The following is a 26,856-nucleotide window of genomic DNA, read 5'->3' as shown; positions in this document are numbered from 1 at the left end:
AGCAAGTGCTCCTGAATATCATAACTGCAGCTTCAATGCTGGTAGAGGCCCCCATTCATATTCCTGTAGTGCTGTGGCCAAAGTGCCACAGGCCCTTCCCTTCCCAGATCCTCTGCAGATGCTTGAGAGGTAAAACTAGGCTATGGACTTCATTAAATCACATTTATTTATCTCTAATCTGGGGAGCTTGCTTTCTTTTGAAAGACAAACATCTATAATCCCTGAAATACCATATTAAATACAAAGCTGAGAGATGGTAGCGCATGCCTTTAGTCCCAGCACTTGAGAGGCAGAGGCAGGCGGATCTCTGTGAGTTTGAGGCCAGGCTGGTCTACAGAGTGAGTTCCAGGATAGCCTGGTCTATGTAGAGAGGAGAGACTGTCTCAAAAAAAGCCAAAAAAGAAAAACACAAAGGATTAGGGTTGAAACATCAAACACATCTCAACCTTATCAAGCAAAACTCACTGTAGTTGCATCTTGAAGAGCTTTAATCAAAAAGTATTGCACCACAAATGACTCTGTTACAGCAGTTTTCAGATAATACCATCCTTATTTACATTGTAGTAAGATCATCACCGTCCAGTGCTACACATACTGTCTCATCACCAAAGTTTACAGAAGTAAAGTGCATCAAGCCATGTGGAATAGCTACTGCACACTTCTAGTGCTGGAGGAGCTCAACATGCAGCAGGAAAGCCATTCTAAATGAGTGGGCCCCACAGCCACACGGTATGTGTGTATGTGCATGTGTGTGAGAGACCAGCTCAAGGGCCTGAGAAACCTCAGGTGTAGAAGGCTTCTGCAGCTGCCTCTGAAAGGCTGTGTACTGCTCAGTCCTGGGGTTTCTTACCTGGGACAGGAGGAGGGGAAGGAATCATACTTGGTGGTAAAGTCATATAACTTTACCAGTGACTCTGGTTTCATGTACCCACTAAATGGGAAGAGGCATCCTAAAGGGCAACAGCCAAAGCAATGCCATCCTGATTTAGAAGGCAAATGCTGCAAATACTTGGATTTCTGTATGACATATTATATGTATGTACATACATAAGTTGACTTTAAGCTGAAGAACATAGATTTACCTAGATCAGTGGTTACTTTAGAAGCTCCAATTATTAGTTTATTTGCTAATGAAACTTTCATCAAACTCAGTCAAATGGTTTCCCTTGCATTCTGACTAAGTTTCTATCAGCTAAAACTGAGGCATGTGTGCTGTTAAGTGCAGCAGCCAGCTGGGCTTTCTGGGTGCCATGTATGAATGTAGTGTCATCGAAATACTGGGGCTAGGGGAGGGAGAGCCTGCTTCCATTGAATTCAGCAGGTTGTTCCTAAGTAGAAAGAGTGTGATTGGCATGTGCTCAGTGGTAATGTGACAGAATTCAGAGCAAAGCCAGAGAAACTCCTCCATTGCTTCAGAGAGCAGGTGCCATAGAAGGCAAGCAAAATTACAAAGGGGCACAAGTCCTGGCACTAGAAAGACTTGATGCTGATTTTCTTTTTTAAATGGATTTTATAATACAGAAAACATGTTTATAATAGTGAAGAACTTTTGCTATAAAAAATAGTTTAAAATGGTTTACCAGCAACCCATCCAAGACGAGTACATTCATTAAGAAGGCAATTGAGTGTATTTGGTGCTATACGTAGAGATCATTCCGTCTGCTTGCTAGTTTTCTCAGGACTGGAAAGTTGCACACTCATTAGTCCACACTGGCCCCGTTACCTATGAGATGGACACATCTCAAGTTCTAGGTTGGGGAAACAAAGTGAAATGATACTTTCTTGAGAGGCAGCATTGCATGAAAACCCAGACATGCTAGTGGAAGGGGACTTCAAAGACCACCCTTGAGTTGTCTTTTTATACAAGGACTAGCTCCACCTACAATCCTGTTACCTCTGCTTGATAATTGTCACCTGACATGCCACTTCAATCTTAAGTGCTAATGTTAAGAGAGGACTTAATTGCAGCTTGCCAGAGCTGGGATATTAGCAGCACTGGAAATCCGGGCAGTGCCCAGGATTCCTTCTCATGTTTGGTGACCACAATGACAGAATTGGCTCCCCTCTGATGTTCTTATCAGTCTGCAGGGAGGTGGGCCTAAATAAAGTCTTGTAAACTCTCTAGACACTTGTACAAAATATACTGCAGTTACAGCAATTAAAAACCCACCCAGTCTGGTGTGTCAGTGTTCTTTTCACAGAGTGTCAGCCCATGTAGCTCTATCCTTGGGTGGGTCTAGGACCATGGTATCCGAGGGTTGGAGATAGAAGGTCGGATGCTGCCCTTGGGAGCTGGTTTGGATCCAAACCAAGACATCTGCATTTGAAACAGAAAAGGCTTCTGAGTGGAGAAACAACTAGAAACAGTGGGGGCAGAAACAGCCCTTTGCCTTCTGGTCATCCCAGTTGGCCAGAGGAGTAACGAAGAAGCTTCCAGTCTGCAGGGCTAAGAGCCCAGATTCAGGGAAAGAAATGGTAGAAAGACACTGAGTTGATGGAAAGACAGTGAAATTGTAGGAGGGTTTCTTCCACTCTATTACAGTGTTTATGCAGGTGCCTTAGCAATTGCATGGGGTTTCCTGTGCTGGTGGTTGAACCTGAGACCTTGCACTTACTAGGCAAGCACTTTACCACTGAGCTATACCCCAGCCCAGGAAAAACATTGTTTAAGTGTAGGTGCTAGGCCAGAACTGGAGCAGTTGAGAAAATGCCATCAGTGAAAATGCTATGATGAACAAAGTCTAGTGGTGACAAAGAACAGAACATTGGGCTAAAGAATGTTCTTTGAACTGTCTGATCAACTTCATCGTGCAAAAGCAAATAAGCTGAGGTACAGCTGTGGCTGCTGGTCTGGATGACAGTGCCTGGGTAACTGACAATACTGTGTGATAGTGGAAACAGCAGACCCAGGAAACTCACCTTATATTCCAGAGTTTCTTTGAGCATGTTCTCCTCTTCTTGTGAGAAGTTCAGCAGCACTGATACTGCTTTTATGAGATGAAAAGCCTGAAACAAAACCCACTTTTGCTGCCATAGGCCTTGAGGGGTAAGCAAACAATTAAGGGGCTACATGGCAGCATTTCCTGTTTGTCTTGGTTCACGAGAATGAGGCAGTGGGTGCAGTTCCAGGCTTTTGAGTCATCTCTCACTTTGGGGACTGAGCCAAGAGAACATCCTTACCAGCTACCCTGCTCTTCATGCAGGACAGACTTTCTAGGTTTCTAGCTTCAGGAGCATTCAAGCTGGAATTCAGAGGGGAAACCCACATTTCCCAAGGAACCACTTCCCGTCAAGGTATGCTTCGTACTGAGGGGTGAGGGGAAGAAGGCAGAACTGGGCCAAGAGGGAAGCCATGCAGGACTGGCTGTACAAGCCCAAAACCCAAAAAAGCAGCTTGGAAGCCTTTACCTCAGATTCTCGACAGGACATGAATTTTAAAACAACATGTTTAAGGTATTCAAAGTTGATCTCTCGGGCATCAGTCAGGTCAGCATTATTGGTGACAGAAGGGGCCATATTTGGTATTTCAGGGCCTGTCTTCTCCCGGACCTCAAAAAGCTCACTGTCAGGTTTGATTTTCTGAAAAGCAATGGGAGATGTGCCATGTCAAACCCCTCAAGCTAGGTCTAGGATCACAGGGATTCTCCAGCCCCAGCTGTGACCAGCTACTGCTCCTTGACTGACTGTCCACATCACTGGGCAAAAGGGCCCTTGATTAGAAGGAAGTGCCTGAACCTGAGGAAGGCTCAGCAACTCCTCTTGGGGTCAGTGGCTGAGAGGAGTGAACTAGAGCATGTTTTCCTATCTATGCAAGAACACATGGAGATGGTATGGAGAAGGCAGACTCAGACCTGTGCCCAAAGGCTGCATGGTCACAAGAACACTTTTCAAGATCTCAGGCTGTTCTTCCACTAGCCCAAACCTAATCTCTCAGAGAACCTTTTGCAATCAACTAAGAGCACACCAGGCAGCCAAGGACCCCAGGAGGACCAGAGAGTCAGGGAGGCCATGGGAATGGGGAGATGTGGGCTGACTGTGTGAGGGCACAGGTGGGCACTTACCAACTCCTTCTGCAGAGTCTTCTTAAGTTCCAGCATCCTCTGCTGCATCTGTTTCATAACCTGAGGTAATCCCCACCCAAAGCCAGCTGTCAGTGTCATGTTAGGCCTTCAGAGGCCCTCCTGTAGGCTCATTCTCATTGCCTCCTGGGCTTCCTTCCTTCCTGACGCTCTACCCCTTGCTTTCCTAGACCCCAGAGGGGCCACAGTATCATCATGTTCTCTCACAGTATACTCCCCACCCAACTGTGTGTGCTGGGCCCTCAGGCCTGTTGGCAGTGCCCCTATATGTTGAGGGTGCTGCTATCAGTGTCTCTGCAAAATATATTCCATTTTTTAAAGTTAACTTTTTTGTGCATGGGAGTTTTGCTTGAAGATGTCTCAGATCCTCTGGGACTGGAGCTACTATGTAGATGCTGGAAATTGAACCCAGGTTCTCTGGACAACCATGCTCTTAACCATTGAGCCATTTCTCCAGCACCTCAGGTTCCATTTTTTTGGGGGGAGGCTGTTGGATTTTACACATCACCACTGCACTGATAATTTGCAGGGTAATTCAGATAGTGTAAAAGGTCATGACGTTTTTCTGTATAGTCCACCAATACTAGCTTTACATATATGTATATACACATATATGTATATATGTACATATATAATTTTTTCCATATGCATTGGTGTCTTGCCTGCATGTATGTTTGTGTGAGACTGTTGGATCCCTTGGAATAGCAGTTATGGACAGTTGTGAGCTGCCATGTGGGTGCTGGGAATTGAACAGGTTCCTCTGGCAAAGCAGCCAGTGCTTTTAACTACTGAGTCATCTCTCCAGCCCCTTATTTTTGTATTTCAATCAATGGGTTTATTATTATAAGGCTTAAATGTAGTTTATTACACATTCCATCATTCATCTGAAAGGCCGAACTTCATTTAACACTTTATAACTTGCAACAAAGGGGCTGTCCATGCTTTACTCTGTTGACTGGGTTTTCATTTTACTTCATTTTATTTTTGTAATGCTGTGGATTGAACTCAGGGTCTTATGCAGGCTAGCTAGTCTAGTGTTCTATTATTGAGCCCCATCTTAGTCCTTGGCTTTCTATTTATTTGTTTGTTTTTCCTTGAGACAGGGTTTCTCTGAGTAGCCTTGGCTATTCCTGAACTTGCTTTGTAGACCAGGCTGGCCTCAAACTCACAGAGATCTACCTGCCTCAGCCTCCCTGAGTGATGGCCACCATGCCTGAGTTATTTACTTATTTTTTGAGACAGGCTCTCACTATAGAGCATGCTGGCCTTGAACTCAGATCCACCTGCCTTTGCCTCTAGAGTGCTGAGATGAAAGGTGAATACTACCATGGCTGTCTTTCCCAATTGCCCATTTTTGAAAGCAGGCCTCAAGGTTAAGGTGGCATACACCTTTAGTCCCAGTACTGGAGAGGTATAAATAGGTAGATCTCTGGGAGTCCTAGGCCAGATAGGGCTACACAGTGAGGTCTTGTCTCAAAGACCTTTTTTTTCCTTTTTCTTTTCTTTTTTTTGAGTTACATAGTGGACCTGACCTGTCTTCATTTAAAGAGAGTTTCATATAACCCAGGCTGGCTTTATCTCCTGGCCCTTCTGCATCTGTCTCCAGAGTGCAGGGTTACAGGTATGCGCCATTACACTCGCAAGGACTGCAATTTGCACTGACAGAGATGGAAGCAGAGTAGGACAGTGAGTGAGAACAAAAGCTATTAGAAGCCGAGCAGTGGTGGTTCACACCTTTAGTCCCGATGGGGAGGTAGAGGCAGGCAGATCTGAGTTTGAGGCCAGAGCAAGTTCTAGGACAGCCAAGGCTTAAAAAAAAAAAAAAAAAAGCCATGAAAAAAACCAGCACCAATCTCTGGAGGAGAGATGGTAGACTTGGGGGAGGGGCTAATGGCCATGAGGAGGAACAGCTGGGCCTAGGGCCTGAGTGCTGGGCTAGAGCAGAACACAGCTAGTACAGCTAGCCAGGTGCAGTGTCCTTACCTTATTTTTCTCTGTAAGTTGCTGCTCTAAGTCCTGCTTTTCTTTCTGTAGCTGCTTTAGATCCATGGCCCCAACCTCACCATTTGGAGTTCCTTCTGCAGCTGGAAGCTCATACTCAGAATCCTGCATAGCTTTTGAGATGATCTACAGGATAGTGGCAACAGGACAGAAGGCAGGTGAGCCGAAGGTCTGTGGTGAAGGGGTCCCAGCTCATTGTACAGGTGTGGCTTGGTGCAGGCAACTGGGGGGAACTAAGGTCAGACATGAGAAGATTCCATCCAGTGCCTGCCAGTTGGTGATCAACTGGCATACTAATAGGTGTTGCCACAGAGCCATGGCCCTATAGGTCTCAAGCCCCCTAGGCAGCTGAGCACTGTAAAAGTACAGAGCAGGTTCTCTACCCTCTCCCATCCCCCTAGCAAAAGGAAAGCACTCACAAGTGGCTCCTGGCCCTGCAGTGGCAGGGGGTCCTCTCCTGTTGTGGCTGGCACTGCCTCCTGGGCCCTGCAGGTCCTCAAGGCCGCCAGTTCACTCTGCAGTTGGTGCATCTGCAGCAGGGCAGAATTGTGACCTGTGGTGGTAGGAGCATAGTGTGAGCCAGTGATTGTACACTTCTTGTGACAGGCTGGCTCACTAATGACACCTTGCTGGCCGGGGTCAACTCCTCACCTTTTTCCAGCTGGCGAAGTTCCTGCTCCTTCTGGAGAAGCACCTCATCCTTTTCACACAGGCTCTGATTTTTCTCTTCTATGATGGCTGTCAGCTCAGCAGCCTTAGCAGGAAACTCAGCATGAGAGGGGCTGACATAATCCCCTCTCCTACAGGGACTCCGTTTTCCAACTGGAGGATGGGGAGCCCTCCATGACATCTGCAGCCTAGAACAAACCTATGGCAATCTGATCCGTTCTCCTAAATGGCACTGCGCAGGGTGCTTCTCCTCATTGCCCCTCTGGCCTATGCTGGGCCAGCCAGAGTGTGAATGTTCTGGTCAGCCTCTCAATACATCCCTTTCTGAGCACCCATGCTTCACCAGCCTGCTGCATCACCTCATTTTGGAGTCAGATGATTGATTACCCTAAGTTCTTTTCAGAAGTGATTGGGCCTCGGATTGGTCAAGAACTCACTGGAAGCCTCTAGCTAGCAGAACATTGCTAGGTGCTCTGTTTGTCCCCACATATGGTTTCCCTTACACTTCTGGCTGGAAACTTAACTTCCCCTTTGTGAGTAGTGGGAGGTGATGTACCACTTCAGAGTCCACCTGTTAGATCCCTACCTAAGGACTTTTCTCCAATCAATGTTTTATAACTCAATAGCCATGAAAACTTAGGAAGAGGTATCATATGGGCTACAGTTGCTTGGTAGTAGTTTCTCTTAGTATCCCACAGGTCATAGGGCATCTTCCAATGGACTATGTCCCCAAGACCTTTGACATGCTTACCCTGTGCATATGGGGACTCTGATGGCCCCAGCAGGTGCAGTGACCCTGAGACTGCAGGGGAACATGGTTTTGGCCCACGCCTTGGTAGCCAGCTAGGGGCCTACCTGTTTCTGGAACTCTTCCCTCTGTTTCCGCACCTCCTCCAAGGCTTGAGCCATAGCCACACTCACAATTTCTCTTTGGCTCCATTCATCCTAGAATTCAGAAAACAGGTAGGTGACTGAGTCCCAAAATATTTTTTTTTTTTTTTTTTTTGAGACAGGGTTTCTCTATGTAATAGAGCTCTGGCTGTCCTGGACTCACTTTGTAGACCAGCTGGCCTCAAACTCAAGAGATCCACCTGTATCTGCCTCCTGAGGCTGGGATTAAAGGAGTGCGCCACCACGTCCAGCCCAAAACAGTCTATTTTCTTATCTGTTTCTTGAGGCACAACAGAGCTTCCTCTTTTGACCTCCCTCCCCCCCAACACCTTTGCAGGGCCATTCTCCCTGCTTCTCTAAATGCCTCTGATGACTACCTTGTTAGACACTGTATCTATTCTAACAAATGGACACATCAATGAGGGCAGTGGTTCTGGGAGCTCACCATCCAGTATCCAGATGAAACCCACACAAAACATGAAAACTCATGGGCACAGTCTGGTCATAGGAAATGTAATGAAGCAGCTGCTGAGATTTTTAAGAGCTTACTCTCACTGATTCATCCACAGAAGCCCTTTTATAAGATGTATATTATTTATGTGTGTGCAAGTGTTGAGTATAAGTCATGTGTATGGGCACCTGTGGAAGCCAGAAGGGGACCCTACAGCTGCAGATCAGGCAGTTCTGAATTGCTTGACTGGGGTGCTAGGAACTGAACTCAGGTCCTCTTGGAGAGCAGCAAATTCTCTTAACTGCTAGCCATAATACACTCTGTCTAGTCCCCATAAGACATTTAATAATTTAAAGCTATCTTTCTTTCTTCTTTCCTTCTTTCTTTTTTCCTCTCTCTCTCCCTTCCTCCCTCCCTCCCTCTTTCCTTTCTTCCTTCCTTTTTTTTTTTATGTATGCGTGTGGGATAACATGCCACTATGTACCTGTGGGGCCAGAGGGGAACTTATCAGAGCTAATTCTCTCCTTCTACTATGTGGGTCCTAGGCATAAAACTCAAGCCAGAAGGCTTGGTAGCAAGGCCTTTATCTACTTAATCATATCACAGCCCATGGGCCTATTTTATAAGAGTGAAAACAGAGGCTCCAAGATGTTTGGTGATTTGACTTAGGTTCCAGTACTAGCAGGTAGAGGAGCAGACGGAGAGCCAGACCTAGTCCGACCCACATCCAGGGTCTCTGGATGCCAGACTCTCCCACCTAAAGCATCTTCAATATGAGCAGGAACATCAGTGCCCCAGCTGACTGGCAGGACTTCTGCAGCACAGGAAGTCCTCTGAGAGTGCTCCTCTGAGAGTGTGTTACCACTGTCCTTCTCTGAGAGTATGTTCATGATTGTCAAGAGTCACAAGTATATAGTATAACCTTTCAGGTCTTGACCACTTGGTCAGGGAATAACCTGGAGAGAATATGATTTAATATCTGCTGTTTCTGTCTACCCAGAACTCCCTGGATTCTGTGTAAGCACCTCATTTCTGTCCTCCATTCCCACCTTGAGACTCTACATGGCAAGAGTTGGACTGTCCGTAACAATGCCCTAATTTTGTGGCATATGATTTGGGTCTGACCTATCATAGCATCTCTTCCCCTTGATCAAATAAATTCAGCTAGCAGATAGTTATGTTACCAAGATGAACAACCAAAAGTCTTTTGTATCAAGAACCTTCTTTACACTCTGAAGCTAAGTTGAAGAGGACCTCCTGGAATGTTCCAAGATCAGAGCTGACATTATGTCCGTCCCTCCAAAATAGGAAGCTGTCTACATTAATGAGCCAGCAAAATATCACTGAGGGAGAAAGAAGACCATCAGTTTCTCTGGGTCTGTGGGCTTCCTGTGTCTTCTTAACAGTTCTCTCTGGGTCAGCTGGGACATGGCATGCTGGACCTTCCTTACTTGAGTAATAACAATTGTCTTCACAATTGTTATTGTGAGTCTAGCTCTGGCAGAAAAGGACAACTGGTACCTGAACTTGACAGGCTAATGGTGATATCCTGAAGTGCGCTGTGCAAGACTCCTTGTCAGGGTCCCCCCATCATCTCCTGCTACCAAATGTTGGTTCAGGGTGTGGCTGCTGGTACAGGTGAAGGAGCTGCAGATTCTGGCTTGGTAAGAATGCTTTACCTACTAAGGAATGTTTTTTGGGGGAAGTCTAGAGAGATGCTTATGACTGCTAGTGTCTGGAAAGGCAGATGGCCTCAATATATCTGAGAAGGCAGGAAGGCAGCTGGGGCACAAAGGAAACTCATGCTGGGGAACTGTCCTTGGCACTTTTCATCTGTAGCCATGTTTGTTCCTCCAAATAAAAGTCTTCTTGGGGTCAGCGGTTTTAAAAAAGAGAAAATAGACCAGGTATGTAGGCACAGAGCTGTAATCCTAGTGCCTGGGAGGCTGAGAAAGAGAATTCCAAATCCCAGGCTAGCGTGAGCTACATGGAGATTCCCTGTCTCAAAAAGACAAACAAATAAGATGAGGGGTTTCTCTATAGTAGAGCACTCAAGTAGCACAAGGGAAGCTCCAGGTTTCAGGCCCAGTACACAAGACAACAACCTAATACCAAATACCAACTTAATACCAACTGTAGCAACAGCAAACACACAGACACACAGAATGGATTTTTGATAGTGAGTGGTATACATGGCCAGGTAAATGTAGTTATGAAGTGCCTCAGAGTCTCATGCGTCCCCAACTATTAGATTCCAAGTTGATATTCCAGCCTGCCAAGTAAGTCTGGTTTATATCCTGTAGGAGGTATCAGGCCTCCTAGCAGGTAGTTATGTTACCCAGATGAACAACCCAAAGTCTTTTGTATCAAGAATCTTGATACATGGCAGCTAAGTACCTGGGGTTGAGCCTGGTATATGTGGGGAAGTTGTTCCGGTAACAGCTTGTTTTAAAAAACAAAAACAAAAACAAAACAAAACAAAACAAAACAAAAAAAACAAACAAACAATAAAATAAAATAAAATAAAAATAAAATAAAATAAAATAAAATGAAAACAAAGCCAGGTGGTTGTGGCACAAACCTTTAGTGTAAACACTGAGGGAGGCAGAGGCAGGCAGATCTCTGTGAGTTCAAGGACAGCCTGGTTTACAGAGTTGGTTTTAGGACAGCCAAGGCCACACAAAGAAACCCTGCCTTGAAAAACTTAAACAAACAAAAACCCAATTGGGTGTGGTAATGAACGCCTTTAATCTCAGCACCTGGGAGTCCGAGGCAGGCAGATCTCTGTGAGTTTCAGGCCATATGGGAATGTAGAGTGAGAGCCTGTCTTTAAAACAACAACAGACCCTAAATATATGTATGTAATAAGTTACAGTCCTTTAAAAATGCATGAAGACAGAAAGAAGGGAGAAATGCAGACAGAGGCATTATTAGAGATTTGTTGGACTCTGAGTTGGATCAAAGAAACAAGTAGGAAAAACAAGTAAATAAAATACTGATTTTTTTTCTTTTCTCCTTTGGATTTATTTTTTTTTATACACATACACACGTGTATGCGGACACGAACATACATACACACACATACACACACACACACACACACACACCTGCATGCCAGAAGAGGGCATCAGATTCTATTATAGATGGTTGTGAGGTACAATGTGGTTGCTAGAAATTTAACTCAGGACCTCTGGAAATGGTTTTAATTGCTGAACCATCTCTCTAGCCCCAAAACTCACTGATTTTAATAATGCTATCATGTAAAGAAAAGCTCAAAGAGTGTGTGAGTGTGAGTGTGAGTGTGAGTGTGTGTGTGTGTGTGTGTGTGTGTGTGTGTATGTTTTTCAAAACAGGGTTTTTCTGTATAGCCCTGGCTGTCCTGGAACTTGCTTTATAGACTGCCTGTCCTTGAACTCTGCCTGCCTCTGCCTACTAAGTGCTAGGTCAGCTGGGTCTGTCCTCTGTCTCAGGGGCATTCCAGGAAGATGGGAAGGCTGTTCCTTCCTGGGGTCTTCCTGGTCCCCAATAACCTAGGAGGAACTCTCCAATTCCAGATCCTTCATTTACTTTTCACCTGCAGAGCTCCCTTTGCCATAGAAAATGACTGGGCTATGCATAGAGTTAAGGCTGTGCCTTAGCTTCTGCCCCTACCTCAGCCTTTCACTGCTGGGATGTGGCATGTACTACTACACACAATTTCATATAACTTTTAACTTTTACAACAGATATTGGTATAACATTGTGGGATGTTTTGTTGTTATCACTGTTGTTTTACTGAGACAGGGCCTCTAGCCTAGCCCGGCCTTGAACTCCCTAAATAGCTAGGAATTAGTTGTTTATATTTCTTATAATGTTATGCCTATAAGATATATAATAATGTCTCATTTCTCATTCTTGACTTTGGTAATTTGGCCATTTTTTGTGTCATTTCCTTTTTTCCTTGATTCATCTCACTTTGAGTTTTAACAATTTTACTGACTTTCAATGAATCAACTTTAGGGACTGGCAAGATGGCTAAGCAAGTGAAGGTGTTGCCACAAAGCCTAATGATTTGATCAAACATTTGGACCAGAGAACAACTTTCTCAACTTTTTTTCTGACCTCTACAGTCCTATCCAAATAAATGTAATTAGAAAAAAAAAAAAAAATCACCTTTAGGTTTCAATGCTTTTTCTTAATGACTCATATATTCTGTTTTTTAAAGTTATGTGTGTATGTGCACATGTTCTTGTGTGTATGTGTGTGTGTGTGAGAGAGAGAGAGAGAGAGAGAGAGAAAGAGAGAGAGAGAAGGTGGAGGACAGAGGTTGATCTCAACCATCTGTTCTCTTCCCTGTTGAGACAGGGTGTGTTACTGAGTCTGACACTCACTGACTTGGCTTGACTGACTGGCCTCCCCAGTTTTGAAATTACAAGTGCCCAGTACTGTCTTTTTGTCTGTTTTTGAGACAGAGTCTCGTTTTGTACTGCTGGCTGGTCTGGAATTCATGATGTAAACCAGGCTAGCCTAGAACTCAAGAGATCCTCCTGCCTCTGCCTCCCAAATGCTGGAGTCAAAGGGCTGTACCACCATTCTTCTCTTCTCTCCTGTTTTTCCCCTCTTCCTTTCTTCTCTCTCTCTCTTCCTCTCTCTCTTTCTTTCCAAGACAGGGTTTCTCTCTGCATCCCTGGCTATGCTTGAACTCCCTTTGAAAATCAGGCTGGCTTCTAGACTCAGAGATCTGCCTGCCTCCCAAGGCTAGGTTTAAAGGACTGTGCCACCATTGCCAGGTTGCTATGCTGTCTTTCTAATTTATATAATTATCTTAAACCTCTGCACTGACTTCCAGATTTGTCAGTTAAGAAAGTAACAGATATATCCTAGACACCTGTGAATGGTATCTCTATGTGCCCAACCCTCTGGTCAGGTGGCCAGCCCTCTGGTCAGGTGGAATTTTGTTTCCCTAGGGACATTTCTGGTTGTCATCAGTGGGCTGGCTATTGGTGTCTAGTGGACCAAAGTACTCCTAGAATCCAACAGTACACATTTGCTGCAAGGTGCCCACAACAACAAATCTTAGCGCAAATGCCAACAGTGCTGGGTCATGAAACTCTGAATTCCACAAACCAAACCTAGGAGTCACTCCACCTCCCATTCCTCTCATTTCCTTCTTGCAATCAGTAGAAAGTCCTAAATGTTCACCGAGAATCTGAATGTGTCTTCCATATGCTGACCTAACACAGCCATCTTTTCCAGCTTGTGTTATTAAAAGCTTTCCTTACAGAAATTTCTCTATGCATAGCTAAAGAAACACCTTCAAAATAAAACCTCTCCCATGCTTTTCTGCAATGGCTTTCCATTGTACTTCCTAATTCCTGCTGTGTTCTATACTGGGAAGTCCTGTTCTCTCTGTCACTAAGCACTGGCCACATTGGCCTTCCAGCAGTTCTTTGAACAGAACAAGCTTTCACCTCAGAGCCATTTTTTTTTTTTAAAGTCAGAAACAGCATTTCCTTGGAATGTCTACTTTGCTGGCCTCACTGTTCACATCTTTTGCTGAAATGCCACTGAAGCCTTCCTTTCCCTCCCCTGTCCTTCACAAGGCCTCATTTTCTTCATAGCATTTGCTAATTTTTTTTTTTTTTTTTTTTTTTGAGAGAGGGTTTCTCTGTGTAGCCTTGGCTGTCCTGGACTGGCTTTGTAGACCAGGCTGGCCTCAAAATCATAGGGATCTGCCTACATCTGCCTTCCAAGAATTGAAATTAAAGACATGTGCCACCACTGCCCTGCCTGTCTTGTTCTTGACACATCCTAACACCTATCCTGGTATCTTGGCAATTCTGGCACTCAGATATCTGCTGATGGAATGAAAACCAAAGCCAAACCAACCAACCAACCAAAACCCAAAACAAAACAAAACTTAACTTCAGTCTGGGCTTTATGGTGCAGGCCTGTCATCACAGCTACCTGGGAAACTGAATCAGGATGACCACAAGTTCAAGACCCTTTTCTGGGCTACAGAGCTAATTCAAAGCCAGCCTAAGCTGCCTCCTCCTCCTCCTTATTCTTCTTCTTCTCTTCCTTCTTCTTTTTCATTTTTTCAAGACAGGGTTTCTCTGTGTAGACCTGGCTGTCCTGGACTCACTTTGTAGACCAGGCTGGCCTGGAACTTACAGAGATCCACTTGTCTCTGTCTTCTGAGTGCTGGGATTAAAAGCATGTGCTACCACCGCCCAAGAAAAAGAAAATCTGATTGCAAGATACATGCTTTTTGATGTAGCACCTTTGCAATAGTGCCTAAGCAACTCATTGGATATTGTTACTGGGAGCTTGCAAGGGGAAGGCCCTGAGTGACAGGTGTGGATACAGAGAAGGTCTGAAAAGGCTTGATACCAGGAAAAAAGCTTGATACCAGGATCAAACTGGGCAAATATTGCCATGACTCACCTCTCAAAAGTATCATGAAGGACCCAGGGAACCTAGAGGGCCTATAAGAAAGTTGGCATGCCAGGCCTGGAGAGATATCTCACTGGTTAGGAGCACTGGCTGTTCGTCTAGAGGACACGAGTTCAATTCCCAGCACCCACATGGTAACTCATAACTGTCTCTAACTTCTGTTCCAGGGGGTCTAACATCCTCACACAGACATATATGCAGGCAATATACAATAATGTATAATAGAAAAAAAAAGTGGGCATGTAGTTCTATCTGGTGAACAACAGGAATAAGATCTGATTAAAGCACCAACTTCACACATGGGAAAAGACAACACCCAGCAAACTGTTCACTCCGGTATAAGGTCCCCAACATACATAAACATCTTTCTAAGGCCTCCTTTATAAGACAGAGGGTTGCTCTGACAGCATAGTTTTCAGTTAGCTGTTGACAAGGATACAGAGAAAGAGCTGCACTTTGGAGTGGAGTGAACAGCTAGATGAGACTTGGACTGACTGTTCTCAAAGGTCAACAGCATTAATTGCTAAAGGAGCACAACTCTTCCTCCTCCTGGATCACTGAGAAGACTTGAACAGATACCTAACAGAGCACTGGAACAAGAGCAACTTCCATTTCCTCTTTGCTGTAAGTGCAGGACTTTTACCTATCCACTCTGAACATATGTGACAGAGAGGAACTTCTGTAAAACTGATTCTATTAGATAAATACCTTTAGTTTCTTTAGTTCTAATTGGTGCTGTTGTAAAGAACGTTCACATTCATTTCTGCTTTCTTTAAGGGCCACATTTTCTTGCTGCAGTTGTTGCTGTAAATTGAGCAGAGCACATGTAAGAAAAGGTCTTACCTGCCATATTTCCTCCAAGGCATAGCCTGATCTCTCTGACATTGCCCTTTTGAAATGACTTTTCTTGGGCTAGGAAATGACTTATTTGATAACGTGCTTAGGAAGGTATGAGGTATATTTAGATTTCTAACACCCATGTGAAAAAGGCTGAGAGTGGTGGTACACACCTGTAATCCCAGTGCTGGGCAGAGGCTGGTGAAACTCTGGGGTTTGCTGGCCAGCTAGTCTAGCCAAATAGGTGAAATTCCATCTCAAAAAGGAAGGTGGGAAGCAACTGAGGAAGACAGCTGATATATAATCTCTGGCCTCCATAAAAGAAATGACTGAAATACTGAAAATCTCCAGGGGCAGGAGAGTGGCTAGAACATATGCCTAGCAGATGTGAGGCTCAATCTCTAAGTCCTTAAGAAATCCATGCCTTTTAAGACTGTGGGACACATAGAGGGGCCATAGAAGAGAGAAGCTAATATAGAGGAACAATGTGGATTTCAGAAAAACCCGAGTGGACTGCTGGAGAACAGAAAGATGTCCCTGTGGAAAACTCATCTGCTGTGCATTTCTGTAAAACCTGGTCTTTTTACTTCCAGTCTCCTAAGCAGGTTAAGTCCTTATAGAAAAGGTGAACTGCTCTCTCAAGTGATTCCCCAGCCTAGAGACACCATTTTGCTCAATTGCAACGATAAGTGTTCCAGCATGGGCTGACTCCCACTCCACTCACCATTCCATTCTCTGAGGCTATCTGGTCGGCCACCCGTGCTTGTTCCAGAGCTTCAATCTGGGTCTCCAGTGCATGGGTGCGCTCCCTAAAATGCTGCTCCAGGGCATGAACCTGCTGCTGGGAAACACTGCTCTCTTGGTTTGTAGTGATCTGCAGGAAAATCAGAGGACAGTTAGCCCAGACACAAAGATTTCAGAGGAGGGCCTGTCTGTCTAACAGAAACTATCCTCTTTGACCTCTGCTGCCCTGGTGTGGCTTCGAACCCCTGCATGTTCTACATATTACTGTTGGGTCTAGCTCTGCCCTGGAAACTGAAACCAGGCAGTTGTCCAGATGCCACTAGCACACCCTTCAAGGTGCATGCTGAGCACCTCTTTGTTTTCAGATATAGGTCTCCGTCAGCTGCTCACTGGATTTCTATGGCTGAGGTGTTCCCAGGGGAGGCAGGAGAATGAAGTGGTGAAGAACAGGGCTATGCATGGACAGATGGAGTCTCGACACCTCTATGTTTACCTCCTCTACAGAGTGAGTATGACAGACCGTGCCAATTTATTAGGTGTGCTACAAGGACTAAGTGAAAAAGCATTCTGCACAGTGCCAGGGATGTCACAAACAAGAAATCAATGCTGGCTGCTTTTATTTCCCTAGCTCCAACTTATTAGCTCATTCAGGGTGTGCTGAATGTACAAATGCTTCAACTTTTTTTTTTTTTTTTTTTTTTTTTTTGGTTAGCTTTTGAGAGGGTCTTACTATATATTCTGCTGGCTGGAACTCACTATGTAGACCATGGTGGCCTTGAACTCAGATCTGTTTTCCTCAGCTTTGCAAATGCTGGGACTAAAGGAATGTGTCACCATACCCAGCTCACCTAGTAGTTTTGACCTGTTTTCCACACCTCTGACGGAAAGCTAAGCTTTGAACTCTTGAGAATCCACCAACGGGCAGGGTCCTCAGGAAAGGCAGATGTTAGGTAGATACTACCAGTTAGTCCATGGCTCTAGGTAACACTGAGTCCCTGGCGTAATCTCCCTTGCTCTGTTAATGGTGAGTACAGATAAGTGTTGTGCACATCTGGGGCATCTGCAAAGGTGCTGAAGGAGAGCACTGGAACCTGCACATGCTGAACACTTACAAGCTTCTGGATCTGGACTTCCTGGGCAGCCACAACGTCTCTGCTCTCGCTTAGCTGCTCTTCAGCAGCCTGTAGACTGTGCTCTAGGTCCTTCACCTGAGAAAAAACAGAAGCATTCTTTTTTTCACAAGAAGCTGGGCAGGTTTAATGAATGACTTTAAAATTAGAGCTAGACCACAACAGGGCAGGGTGGGGGGCAAGGGGAGCCTGGTGGTAACAGCACATGACTTAAATCACAGGAATATTTCTGAGTTTGAGGCTAGTCTGATCTACAAAGTAAGTTCCAGGACAGCCAGTGCTACACAGAAAAACCCTGTCTCGCAAAACAAAACAAAAAAATAAAACAACAAACAAGAAAGTAAAATTAGAGCCAGAAACAAAGGTATAGTAATCAGAGCAGTCAATAGGTGGAGGCAGAAGATCAGAAATTCAAAGCTCTCCCTCACTACATAATAAGCTTGAAGCTAGCCGAGGCTCTAGGAGACTGTGTATGTGTGAGCACATGCTCTGAGTTTGAGGCCAATCTGGTATATATAAAAGTTATAGGTCAGCCAGGGCTACATAGTGAGACCCTGTCTCAAAACAAAGATGGCTCAGTAGTTAAGAGCATTGGCTACTCTGCTATTCCAAAGACCCAGGGTTCAATTCGTAGCACATAAGCTGCAGCTCAGAGATGCTCAGGACTCCAGTTTTAGGGACTCTTCTGGCCTCTGGCAGACATAGGCCTGCACATGGTGCACAGATATAACACATAGGCAAAATACCCACACACATAAGAAAATAATTAAAAATAAGCAAACATAGAAAACTACCCCTTCAAAAAAAAAAAAATCCCAACATAAAAAAATCAAAACAGAGCAGGTAAGCTCACAGAGGAACTTTGTACTTGGAAGGCTGAGATATAGGGGGATTGCTACAACTTGTAGGACAGCCTGGGAGATTATACATATAATGAAAATAAATAAAATTCAATTATAAAAAATAAGTTCAACTCAGGGACATAGATTTTGCTCAGTGGTAGAGAGAGTGCCTAGAATGAACAAGGTCCCAGCTTCAATTCCATAACACACTTACATAAATCCCTACTTTATAGAACAAGCAAGAGAGTCCCGAGTCTTCCATTATAAAGCAATACCACTTCAATGTTTTTTCTTCAAACCTTTATGACTTCTTTATAGTTTGTATACAATTTAAATAATCTGTCATCCTTTTCCTCCCACTCAGCTCCACTCTGACCTGAGATTCTTATTTTCTCAAAGAGTGCTTCCTGCTTTACTGACCACATGTCTACAGGATTACCTGTGGGTACTTGGATTGTTTTACATTTGTATTTGTTCTAGATTTTCAAATTTTTGATTGTGTGTGTGGCACATATCACGTGGGTTTATGGATGCACACACCAAAGCGTGCTGAAGAGGTCAAAGAACAGCTTTGTGGAGTTGACTGTCTCCTTACACTCCATCTGGGCTCTTGGGATCAAACCCAGATTTGTCAGGCTGATGCAGCAGGTGCCTTTACCTGATGAGCCAACTTGAATGCCCTCTTTGACCATTTTTTCAATGTAAAATAAAGCAGCCATTAATATCGTCACATAAAACTGTCTGATGTGGTTTCAATAACTTTCTTGGGAAAGAGTCCCAGAAGTAGGATTGATGATCACAACATGAATTTTAATCTCACTTAGTCCACAGATTCTGAGATACATACTGCCAACACACTACAGAAATATATCAGCAAAGGCAGAGACAATCCAATGTGTTCAGAAAATCTTAGTATATGCTAAAGTTAGGTCAGTGACAATGAGGAAGGTCAGACTGTTAGGTGAACAGTGCTAAGAAACCTACAGAAAAGGAAAGCTAGGTTCTTACTGAATACAACACACAACGACAGTCTGTAAGTGAACAAGAGCTCTATTATGTGGACAAACGTATACAATTAATTAAAAATATAGAAGACCTCTGTGACTTAGAAATATGAATGGATTTTTTTTTTAAGATGGAGCTTTAGACCACAGACAGAAGTGATAACAAATTTCAGAATTTCTGTCAACAATACCAACAAAGACTGGTTCAAGACTGTAACTGATGAGATTAGGAACTAGAATATGAAACAAAATCCTATAACCCAATTAAGAAAAGCCTGAAACCACCAAAGAAAAATAGGTATAGGATTTGTAGACAATTCAAAAGTAGAAATCCTAGAGGCTAACAGGAAGATGAAGCAATTGGTAAAAACCACAGCAGTAAACACAATGGACCATCACTTCACATTCACCAAACTGGCAAAACAAACAAACTCCAAAACAAAAAACACTGAGGTTGTGTAATACCCACGCTGGGAGATAAGAAATATAGCTAGGGGGCTAAAGAGATGGCTCGGCAGTCAAGAACACTGACTTCAGAGCATCCAGATTCAATTCCCAGCACCCACATGGCAGTTCACAACTGTCTGTAACTCCAAGACCTGACTCCCTTACACAAACATTCATGCACTCAAAACACCAATGAATATAAAATAAATTAATTTATTACAAAGAAAAAAAAAAAAAGAAAAAAATGCAGCTGGAGCCTACAATGGACAGAACAACTACCTCGACCCCGCCAAAAAAAGCTCCTTGGAATGAAGATGCTCTGATCAAGGAGTGTCTTAGCTGGGATTTACACAGCACAGCATATACTGGGAATAAGGTTCAGTACCTGAGTCTCCAGGAGGTCAATGGCTTTGGTGTGGCTGCTTCTAGCAGCCAAGAGCTGCTGCCTAGTATCTTCCAGATTCTGCTCAGCAACTGTTTTCTGCAATTTAAAAGATGAGTAAGAAAAAGTTGTTTCTATATTTAATGAGTATCTATTGATGCTATCACATTTGTGGTAGGCACAAATAGATAAAACCATCAGCAAAATGAGATATATTTCACATATCATAGAGGATACACAAATAAATCTGACAATCTTTTGTTCCCAAGGCTGGAACAAATGACTAACAACACTGGAAGATAGGCATGCATGGTGGTGTAAGCATTTAATCCCAGCGCTCATGAGGCAGAGGCAGACAGATTTCTGTTAGTTTGAGGCCAGCCACATAGTGAGCCCTTGTCTCAAAAACAAAACAAAACAAAACAAAACAAAACAAAACAAAACAAAAAACAAAAACAAAACAAAAACCAAAAAAGAGCTTGCTGTGTTCCAAGAACTATAACTCTTTAGAACTCAAGACTATGAATGTTTGGTATAAGGGTCAGATGATGAGGAACTCTTTAGTGCTATAAAAAGCAAGTTTTTTTTTCTTTAATAAATTCATTCATTTAAAAAGAAAGTTTTACTTTATTTTGCATGCAGAATTTTTTCGAATGTATCTTCCAAAACTTGGGGAGACTGGCTAACTGTGAGGTCTTACTAGAGTAAGGCTAGTGACCTGTTGACCTCTAGACCTATCTAGAGACCTGCTGATGTCAGCATTTCTTAGAAAAGGATTAGAGATACATACTTTAAACAAACTCCCAAGTAATTCCTCTTCACTCTTTAATAATGGTTATAATACTAGTAATGCTATTAAGCCAGGCATAGAGGCTTAATCCCAGCACTTAGAGAGTTTGAGGCTAGCCAGGTCTACAAGGGGAGTCCAGGACAGTCAAGGATACACAGAAAACCCTGTCTTAAAAAACTAAAAAATCAAACAAGAACCCCAAAACTAGCAATGCTATTATTATATACTCCAATTTTTATTCTTATTTCATCAAGTTTGACATAATATGAACCCAAGTTTATAGAGAAAACAATAAAGAGATTAAGTGACTTGCTTTAAGTCACAGTGACTAGACACAAGATACAGATGCTTCCCTCTAGAAAACAACTTAGACATTAGAACCCACCTTATACTCAATGTAGATGTTTAAGGGAATTGTAGAAGATGTTCAAGGAAGTAATATGATCAGAAATACAGTTTGGGAAGATTAATTTCATACGAGTGGAGACTGGTGTTGGGTGGCCAGCCTAGAGACTTCAATGCACCTTTAGTTAGTGCTGTGAGAAGCTCTGAAGTTCTGCAGTACTGCAGTGGCTGGACAGGAGAAGCTTGGCTTAATAGACATTGAAGTCTACTTTAGGGTATGCTCATGGCTTTGTCCACTTTGTCATGATGAGGCCAATCACTGGGCTACAAAGAGGAGAGAAAGTTCACCTCTACTACAGGCAAAATCAGTCTGATCTACAGCTTCCCCAGCCAAGGTAAACCTTGTTGTTGCTCAAGTTAAAGGATTTCATAATTTTCCTTGGCAGTAGAGAGGGAGGAAAGTGTATGGAACAGTACAGCAAGACAAGACAGCCTGGGTAGTATCAGTCATGACATGGTCAGGGTGCAAACTGTCCTTATAGTCCTGTAAACTAAGCTCTTTCCTTCTCCAATAAGCACACAGAGACATCAGAAGGACGGTTTTTGTTTTGAGACAGGCTCTCGTGTAGCTTAGGCTAGTCTCAAAATCACCACCAAGGATGACCCTACACTTCCCAATTCTTTTGCTTTTACCGACTAAATTCTAGAATTACAGACATGACTTTCTTATGCAGTGCTCAGGAATAAGTCCAGGACTTTTTACATGTCAAGCAACCAGTCTAATAATTGGGAGACATTGCCCTGCCCTATAAGGCTATTCCCCTTCCCCCCAGGGGTTTTGGCTTTCTTTCTTCCTTTTCTTTCTTTCTTTCTTTCTTTCTTTCTTTCTTTCTTTCTTTCTTTCTTTCTTTCTTTCTCTCTCTCTCTCTCTCTCTCCCTCCCTCTCTCTCTCTTTTTTTTCCTCTCTCTCTCTCCTTCCTTCCTCCCTCCTTCTCTTTCTTTTTTTTTTGAGACAGGGTTTCTCTGTATAGCCCTTGCTGTCCTTGAACTCACTCTGTATACCAGGCTGACCTCAGAGATCCACCTGCCTCTGCCTCCCATGTGCTTAGGTTTAACGGTGTGTGCATCCAACACCTGGCTAAGGCTATTTTTGATGTCAATCCACAATTGGATAAGCCAGGTGCTGTGGTATGTGCCTATTATCTCAGCTACTTGAGAAATTAGATAGAAAGATGGCTTGAGCCCAGGAGTTTTGTGCCCAAAAGAGCTACATAAAGTTGCAGAGAGCTTTTATCTAATCTTTAGATTAGAAACTCAGAACATATTCAACATCATGCCTTTCTAACACTGGCCAGCATGTGTAGATATTACCTCTTTCAAGAGTTCTTGTGCATGATCTTCTCCTGATAAATTCTGTTCTAGTCTCTTTTCCAAGAATACAACCTTTTCTTGCAAATGTGTGATGACTTTTTCTTTTTCTTGAGTTTCAGCAGTGACCTGGAGGGGAAAGCAGAGTCATTGTTTAAGTCCTCTTTAGACTATAGCCCTCTTACCACTCTTCCCTGCCCTGTTATGTTTCCCTGAAATTCTCTGCTTAATCACATCACAGAAAAACATGCAATCAAAAACCCATCCCTGAAAAATGGGCACAGAGATGCCAGATCAGAACCAGCAACATTAAAGAAAGAGCCCTACCACAGCAAGAAGCAAGCACAAGGTGAAGGAGGAGACCTTGTACAACAACAAGTGTGCATGCTCACCAACTTAAGCACCCAATAATCAGGAGGGAACAAACTCATCACTTCCCTGTAGAGGCAGTAAGGACAATCCCACTAAAGAAGCTCTCAGTGTCCTTGAAATGACCTATGGAATCATATTTCAAAGGCTCTGGATTTAGTCCCTAACACTGACAATAAATAACTCTCCAAAACAGAAAACCATAATGATGTTCTTAGAAACTCAAGAGCTGGATACAGTAAGACAAAGCTAAGATAACAGCTTTAAAGACAGCAAGAGAACTTCTGAAATAAGTGACAAGAACCAACAGGCCACCATGACTCTCACAGCTTGGCCTCAGAACAACAGTGCACACTTCAGCTTGATATTCTATCAACGAATGTAGTGATGATAGGTGACACGATGGGTCCTTTCATCACTACCAATCATCAAATGCTGCTTAAGGTCAGATCCAAGAAGCCAGAAATCTGAATACACAAACATTCAGATCTGTGGTGGTCCTTCATCCACTGAGGATGCCCATTTTCCTATCCCAAAGGGTGCAGGGAATCAGACTTTTAACAGTGGTATGTACACACACCTCACACTCACTCTGCTCCTTTGCATCCCCTTCTTATACTTCCAGTTCAAGCCACAGGCATGTTAAACCTTGGCTAATCTCTCCTCAGGAAGATGCAGTATAGGGTGTTGAAGAAATACCATTCTCAACAGTTACCCAGTGAAAGCAAGGTCAAGTGGGAGGACTCTGAAGAATGGATACACAGCTTCACAATTTAAAAAACTTTGTTAGGCCTAAATATTATATGTTGCTGTCCGAGAATATACAGGTTCTGACTACAGAAGCAACAAGTATGGTCTCTGGAAGTAGAGAGAGAGCTAAGCACAAGTGAGCCTGTATGCATTATCTCCTCTCTGTTTTGGACTATGGATATAATGTGACTGGCACCCTCACTTCCCTCAATCATGGACTATTTGGTGATCTGAGTAAAAATGGCTCATATATTTGAATGCTTAGTCATCAGGGAGTGGAACTATTTAAAAGGATTACAAGGATAGGGAGGTATGGTGTTGGTATAATGTTCTTGTGGAATGTATACAATTTAGCCTTGTTCATTCAAATGCTGATTTCTCTACCCCACTATCCGGTTTCAGTCCAGACATTGTATTGTGATGCTTATTCTAAGCATAGTCTGTCTCAAGTTTGTGTAAATATGCTACCACTTGTTCTCTGTGTTACCAATAAAAACAACCAGCCAATGCTGAGCAATGGAGAGATTAGGGCGGGATATCCAGGTCTGGAGGGGAGGAGAAAGAAAGGAGTGGGAGGAGAGATTAGAGAGGAGAGGATGCGGAGACATTAGGAAAAATGAACATGATCTGAGATATGACTAAAAAGCAAGTATGACGTGGGAAATCTGAATGGGAGGAAGCTGTGTGGGCTTGGAGGTTTAGGATGGAGTAATAATTGCTCAGCATTGTGCTCTAGGTTAATTAAATAAATTCTAGTCTCTGTATGGTGATCTGTGTATAGAGCTGGTTTAGGAATAACTGCTGCTTAACCAAAAGATAAATCAATATTAAATATTAATAATTATTAACAGTATGGCCTTGTTGGAGGAAGTGTATCACTGGGGTGGGCTTTGAGGATTCAAAAGCCCATGACAGGCCCAGTCTCTCTCTCTGCCTATGAACTAGGATGTAGCTCTTGGCAACTGTTCTAGAGCCACCATACTCTTGCCATAATGATAATGGACTAAAGCTCTGAAACTGTAAGCAAGCCCCCAATTAATGGTTTCTTTTGTAAGAGTTATCTGGGTCATGTTATCTTCACAGCAATAGAACACTGTAAGAAACCCTGTAACTTGAAACTTTAAGCTAAAATAAATCCTTTCACCCTTAAGGCTGTTTACTATAACAGATAACATATACAAATAGCTAAAACAAGTTCACCTGGACCAGTAAACTGGATAGAAGACACCAGAAAGGCTGAAGACACACCCCAAACCTGTGGCCCAGATGTTAAGGTGAAGGACAATATTCAGAAACTAAGTAAGACAGGAAAGATGAATATTAAGGCAGGAAGGAAGAGCTGGGCATGATGGCACACACCTTTTACCCCAACACTTGGGAGGCAGAGGTAAGCAGATCTCTGTGAGTTGAGGGCTAGCCTTGTTTACAAAGAAAGATCCAGGACAGTCAGGGCTACACACCCCAAAACCCCATCTCAAAAACTACTCCCCAAAGAAAAAGGAAAATGTTTAAGTTGGGAGGTCGTGGTACATGCCTTTAACTCCAGTACTCTGGAGGCAGAGGCAAGTGGATCTTTTTGAGTTTGAGACCAGCCTTGTCTACAGAGTGAGTTCCAGGATAGCCAGGGCTAAAACAGAGAAACGAACAAACAAACAAACAAAGGACGGGAAGGAAACCATTTTGCCCACACTGATGCATCTAAGACTCTCCCATTATAATGAAAACCAATGTAACAGAAATACTTGCAAGCCACAGCAGCAGCAGTTCCAATATGAAAATATGTATAAGCATTTCCCATTATTTCTAGTCCTTACAACCACTCTTCATTGTGTCTATATTACAAAAAACTGACAGATCTCTCAGTGATACACTAAGGATTCAAGCCTACACTTGTTCTGCTGCATAGTACTCTGAACTTGAGGAATACTATAGTGACCCATTCCACTGTGGATCAACCATCTTACACAAGTTACTGTGTTGGTTAGGTAGAGCATAAAGTTGGGGTCAGAAAAAGAATCAGTTGCCAAGCTCCAGTTACTCTTCTTATGGATCACATCCTACATTGCTTTTGGTCTGGGTGTACTACATCAGGCCTTCAGCACCTGGGGCTGACTAATGGAAATTCCTACCAAACATGATGTCTGCTGCTAAACTTGATCATTTCCTAAGACTCCCTCTTCATCTGTTCTCCAGCCATACCTAAGTCTCACAAGTGCAGGCCTAAAATAAGAGTTACATTGAGACTGGAGATGTAGAAGGGGGGTGTGGTGGTACAGGCCTTTAATCATAGCACTAGAATGCAGAGGTAGGTGAATCTTTGTGAATGGAAGGCCAACCTGGTCTACATAGTGAGCTCCAGGCCAGCCATGGCTGCAAAGTGAGACTGGGTTTCAACAAAACAAAATAGCAAGGTTTAGAATATTTATACTATGATTTCATTTATATGATTCTAAAAAGAACAAATGATGATACTGTATAGGAATCAAATATGATGAAAATATAAAATAAAGCAAGAATTAAAACAATCTATGGCTTGTGCTTTATTATTATTATTATCATTATGATGTTTTTTTGAGACAAGGTCTCATTATATAGAGCAGGCTGGCCTCTTCCAAGTGCTGGGATTAAGGATGTGCACAACTATGGCCAGTTTGTGCTTATTTCTGAAGGAAGAAAGGATGAGATAGAACAGTGAAGGGTGTGCACAGAAGCCTTGTAGATAAACACTGTTTTCCTAGCCTTACACAAGGGAGTCAGCAGTTAGCTACATTTTTTTTTTTAACCTCACCCTATTTTCATAAATCTGTAAAGTTTATAAAGTCATATCTGGGTAGTAAGAACAATAATAAAACCTATTCTAAACTCATAACCTTGTTACTAACTGATCTTCCTGTAGTACTCTGAGTAATGACTGGTAGTATTAGCAACTCAGATGTTCAAGCTAGGAACCAAGAAATTCAATTTTGTCAGTCTCCTCAGTATTTAAGTTTGTCAAACCTCTATTTGCCATTATTCTTAGCAATGCTACCATCACTGGCTGGTCAGATGGCTTAGTAAGTAAAGGCTGCTTAGCCTTACAGCCTGAGTTCAATCCCTGGGAGCCACATAGTGGAAGGAGAGAACTGACTTCTGAAGCTTGTCCTCTGACGTCCACACGTGTGCCATGATGCATGTTCATGATACAAATGCACATATAAATAAAAAAATTACTAAAAAATTAATCCACCATCACTTCACAATTGGACAACAGTAAAAGTTTTCTACCTGTAAGGATTTGTCAGTATGCCCCCTCCTACAGTCAGACAAGTCTCTTCTTCTATGC

The 26,856-nt window shown here is 43.2% G+C and overlaps 1 protein-coding gene across 5 annotated transcripts in view; it reads right to left on the bottom strand.

The window, feature by feature from the left end:
- Positions 1 to 470: 470 nt before the first annotated feature.
- Golga1 (golgin A1) overlaps positions 471 to 26,856 on the bottom strand; it is a 48,548-nt gene continuing 22,162 nt past the window's right edge. For 3 of the 5 annotated variants that reach the window (XM_055599825.1, XM_055599824.1, XM_055599826.1), the window contains 13 exons: positions 22,419 to 22,544; positions 19,916 to 20,011; positions 17,220 to 17,315; positions 16,088 to 16,237; positions 15,235 to 15,330; positions 7,605 to 7,694; positions 6,732 to 6,834; positions 6,500 to 6,633; positions 6,063 to 6,206; positions 4,062 to 4,121; positions 3,409 to 3,579; positions 2,920 to 3,006; positions 471 to 2,317 (listed from right to left, as the gene is read on the bottom strand). In XM_055599825.1, coding sequence (XP_055455800.1) covers positions 2,237 to 2,317; positions 2,920 to 3,006; positions 3,409 to 3,579; positions 4,062 to 4,121; positions 6,063 to 6,206; positions 6,500 to 6,633; positions 6,732 to 6,834; positions 7,605 to 7,694; positions 15,235 to 15,330; positions 16,088 to 16,237; positions 17,220 to 17,315; positions 19,916 to 20,011; positions 22,419 to 22,544 — 1,434 coding nt within the window. In that variant the 3' untranslated portion in view covers positions 471 to 2,236. The remainder of the gene's footprint in view (positions 2,318 to 2,919; positions 3,007 to 3,408; positions 3,580 to 4,061; positions 4,122 to 6,062; positions 6,207 to 6,499; positions 6,634 to 6,731; positions 6,835 to 7,604; positions 7,695 to 15,234; positions 15,331 to 16,087; positions 16,238 to 17,219; positions 17,316 to 19,915; positions 20,012 to 22,418; positions 22,545 to 26,856) is intronic. The other 2 variants (XR_008719319.1, XR_008719320.1) reach the window with 2 other exon arrangements.

This window comes from Psammomys obesus, unplaced genomic scaffold (genome assembly GCF_907164565.1).
Source record: "Psammomys obesus unplaced genomic scaffold, mPsaObe1.curated_primary_1811, whole genome shotgun sequence".
NCBI classification, from domain to species: Eukaryota; Metazoa; Chordata; class Mammalia; order Rodentia; family Muridae; genus Psammomys; species Psammomys obesus.
The sequence above is the reverse complement of the archived record's forward strand: the minus strand, read 5'-3'. Positions and strand labels throughout refer to the sequence as shown.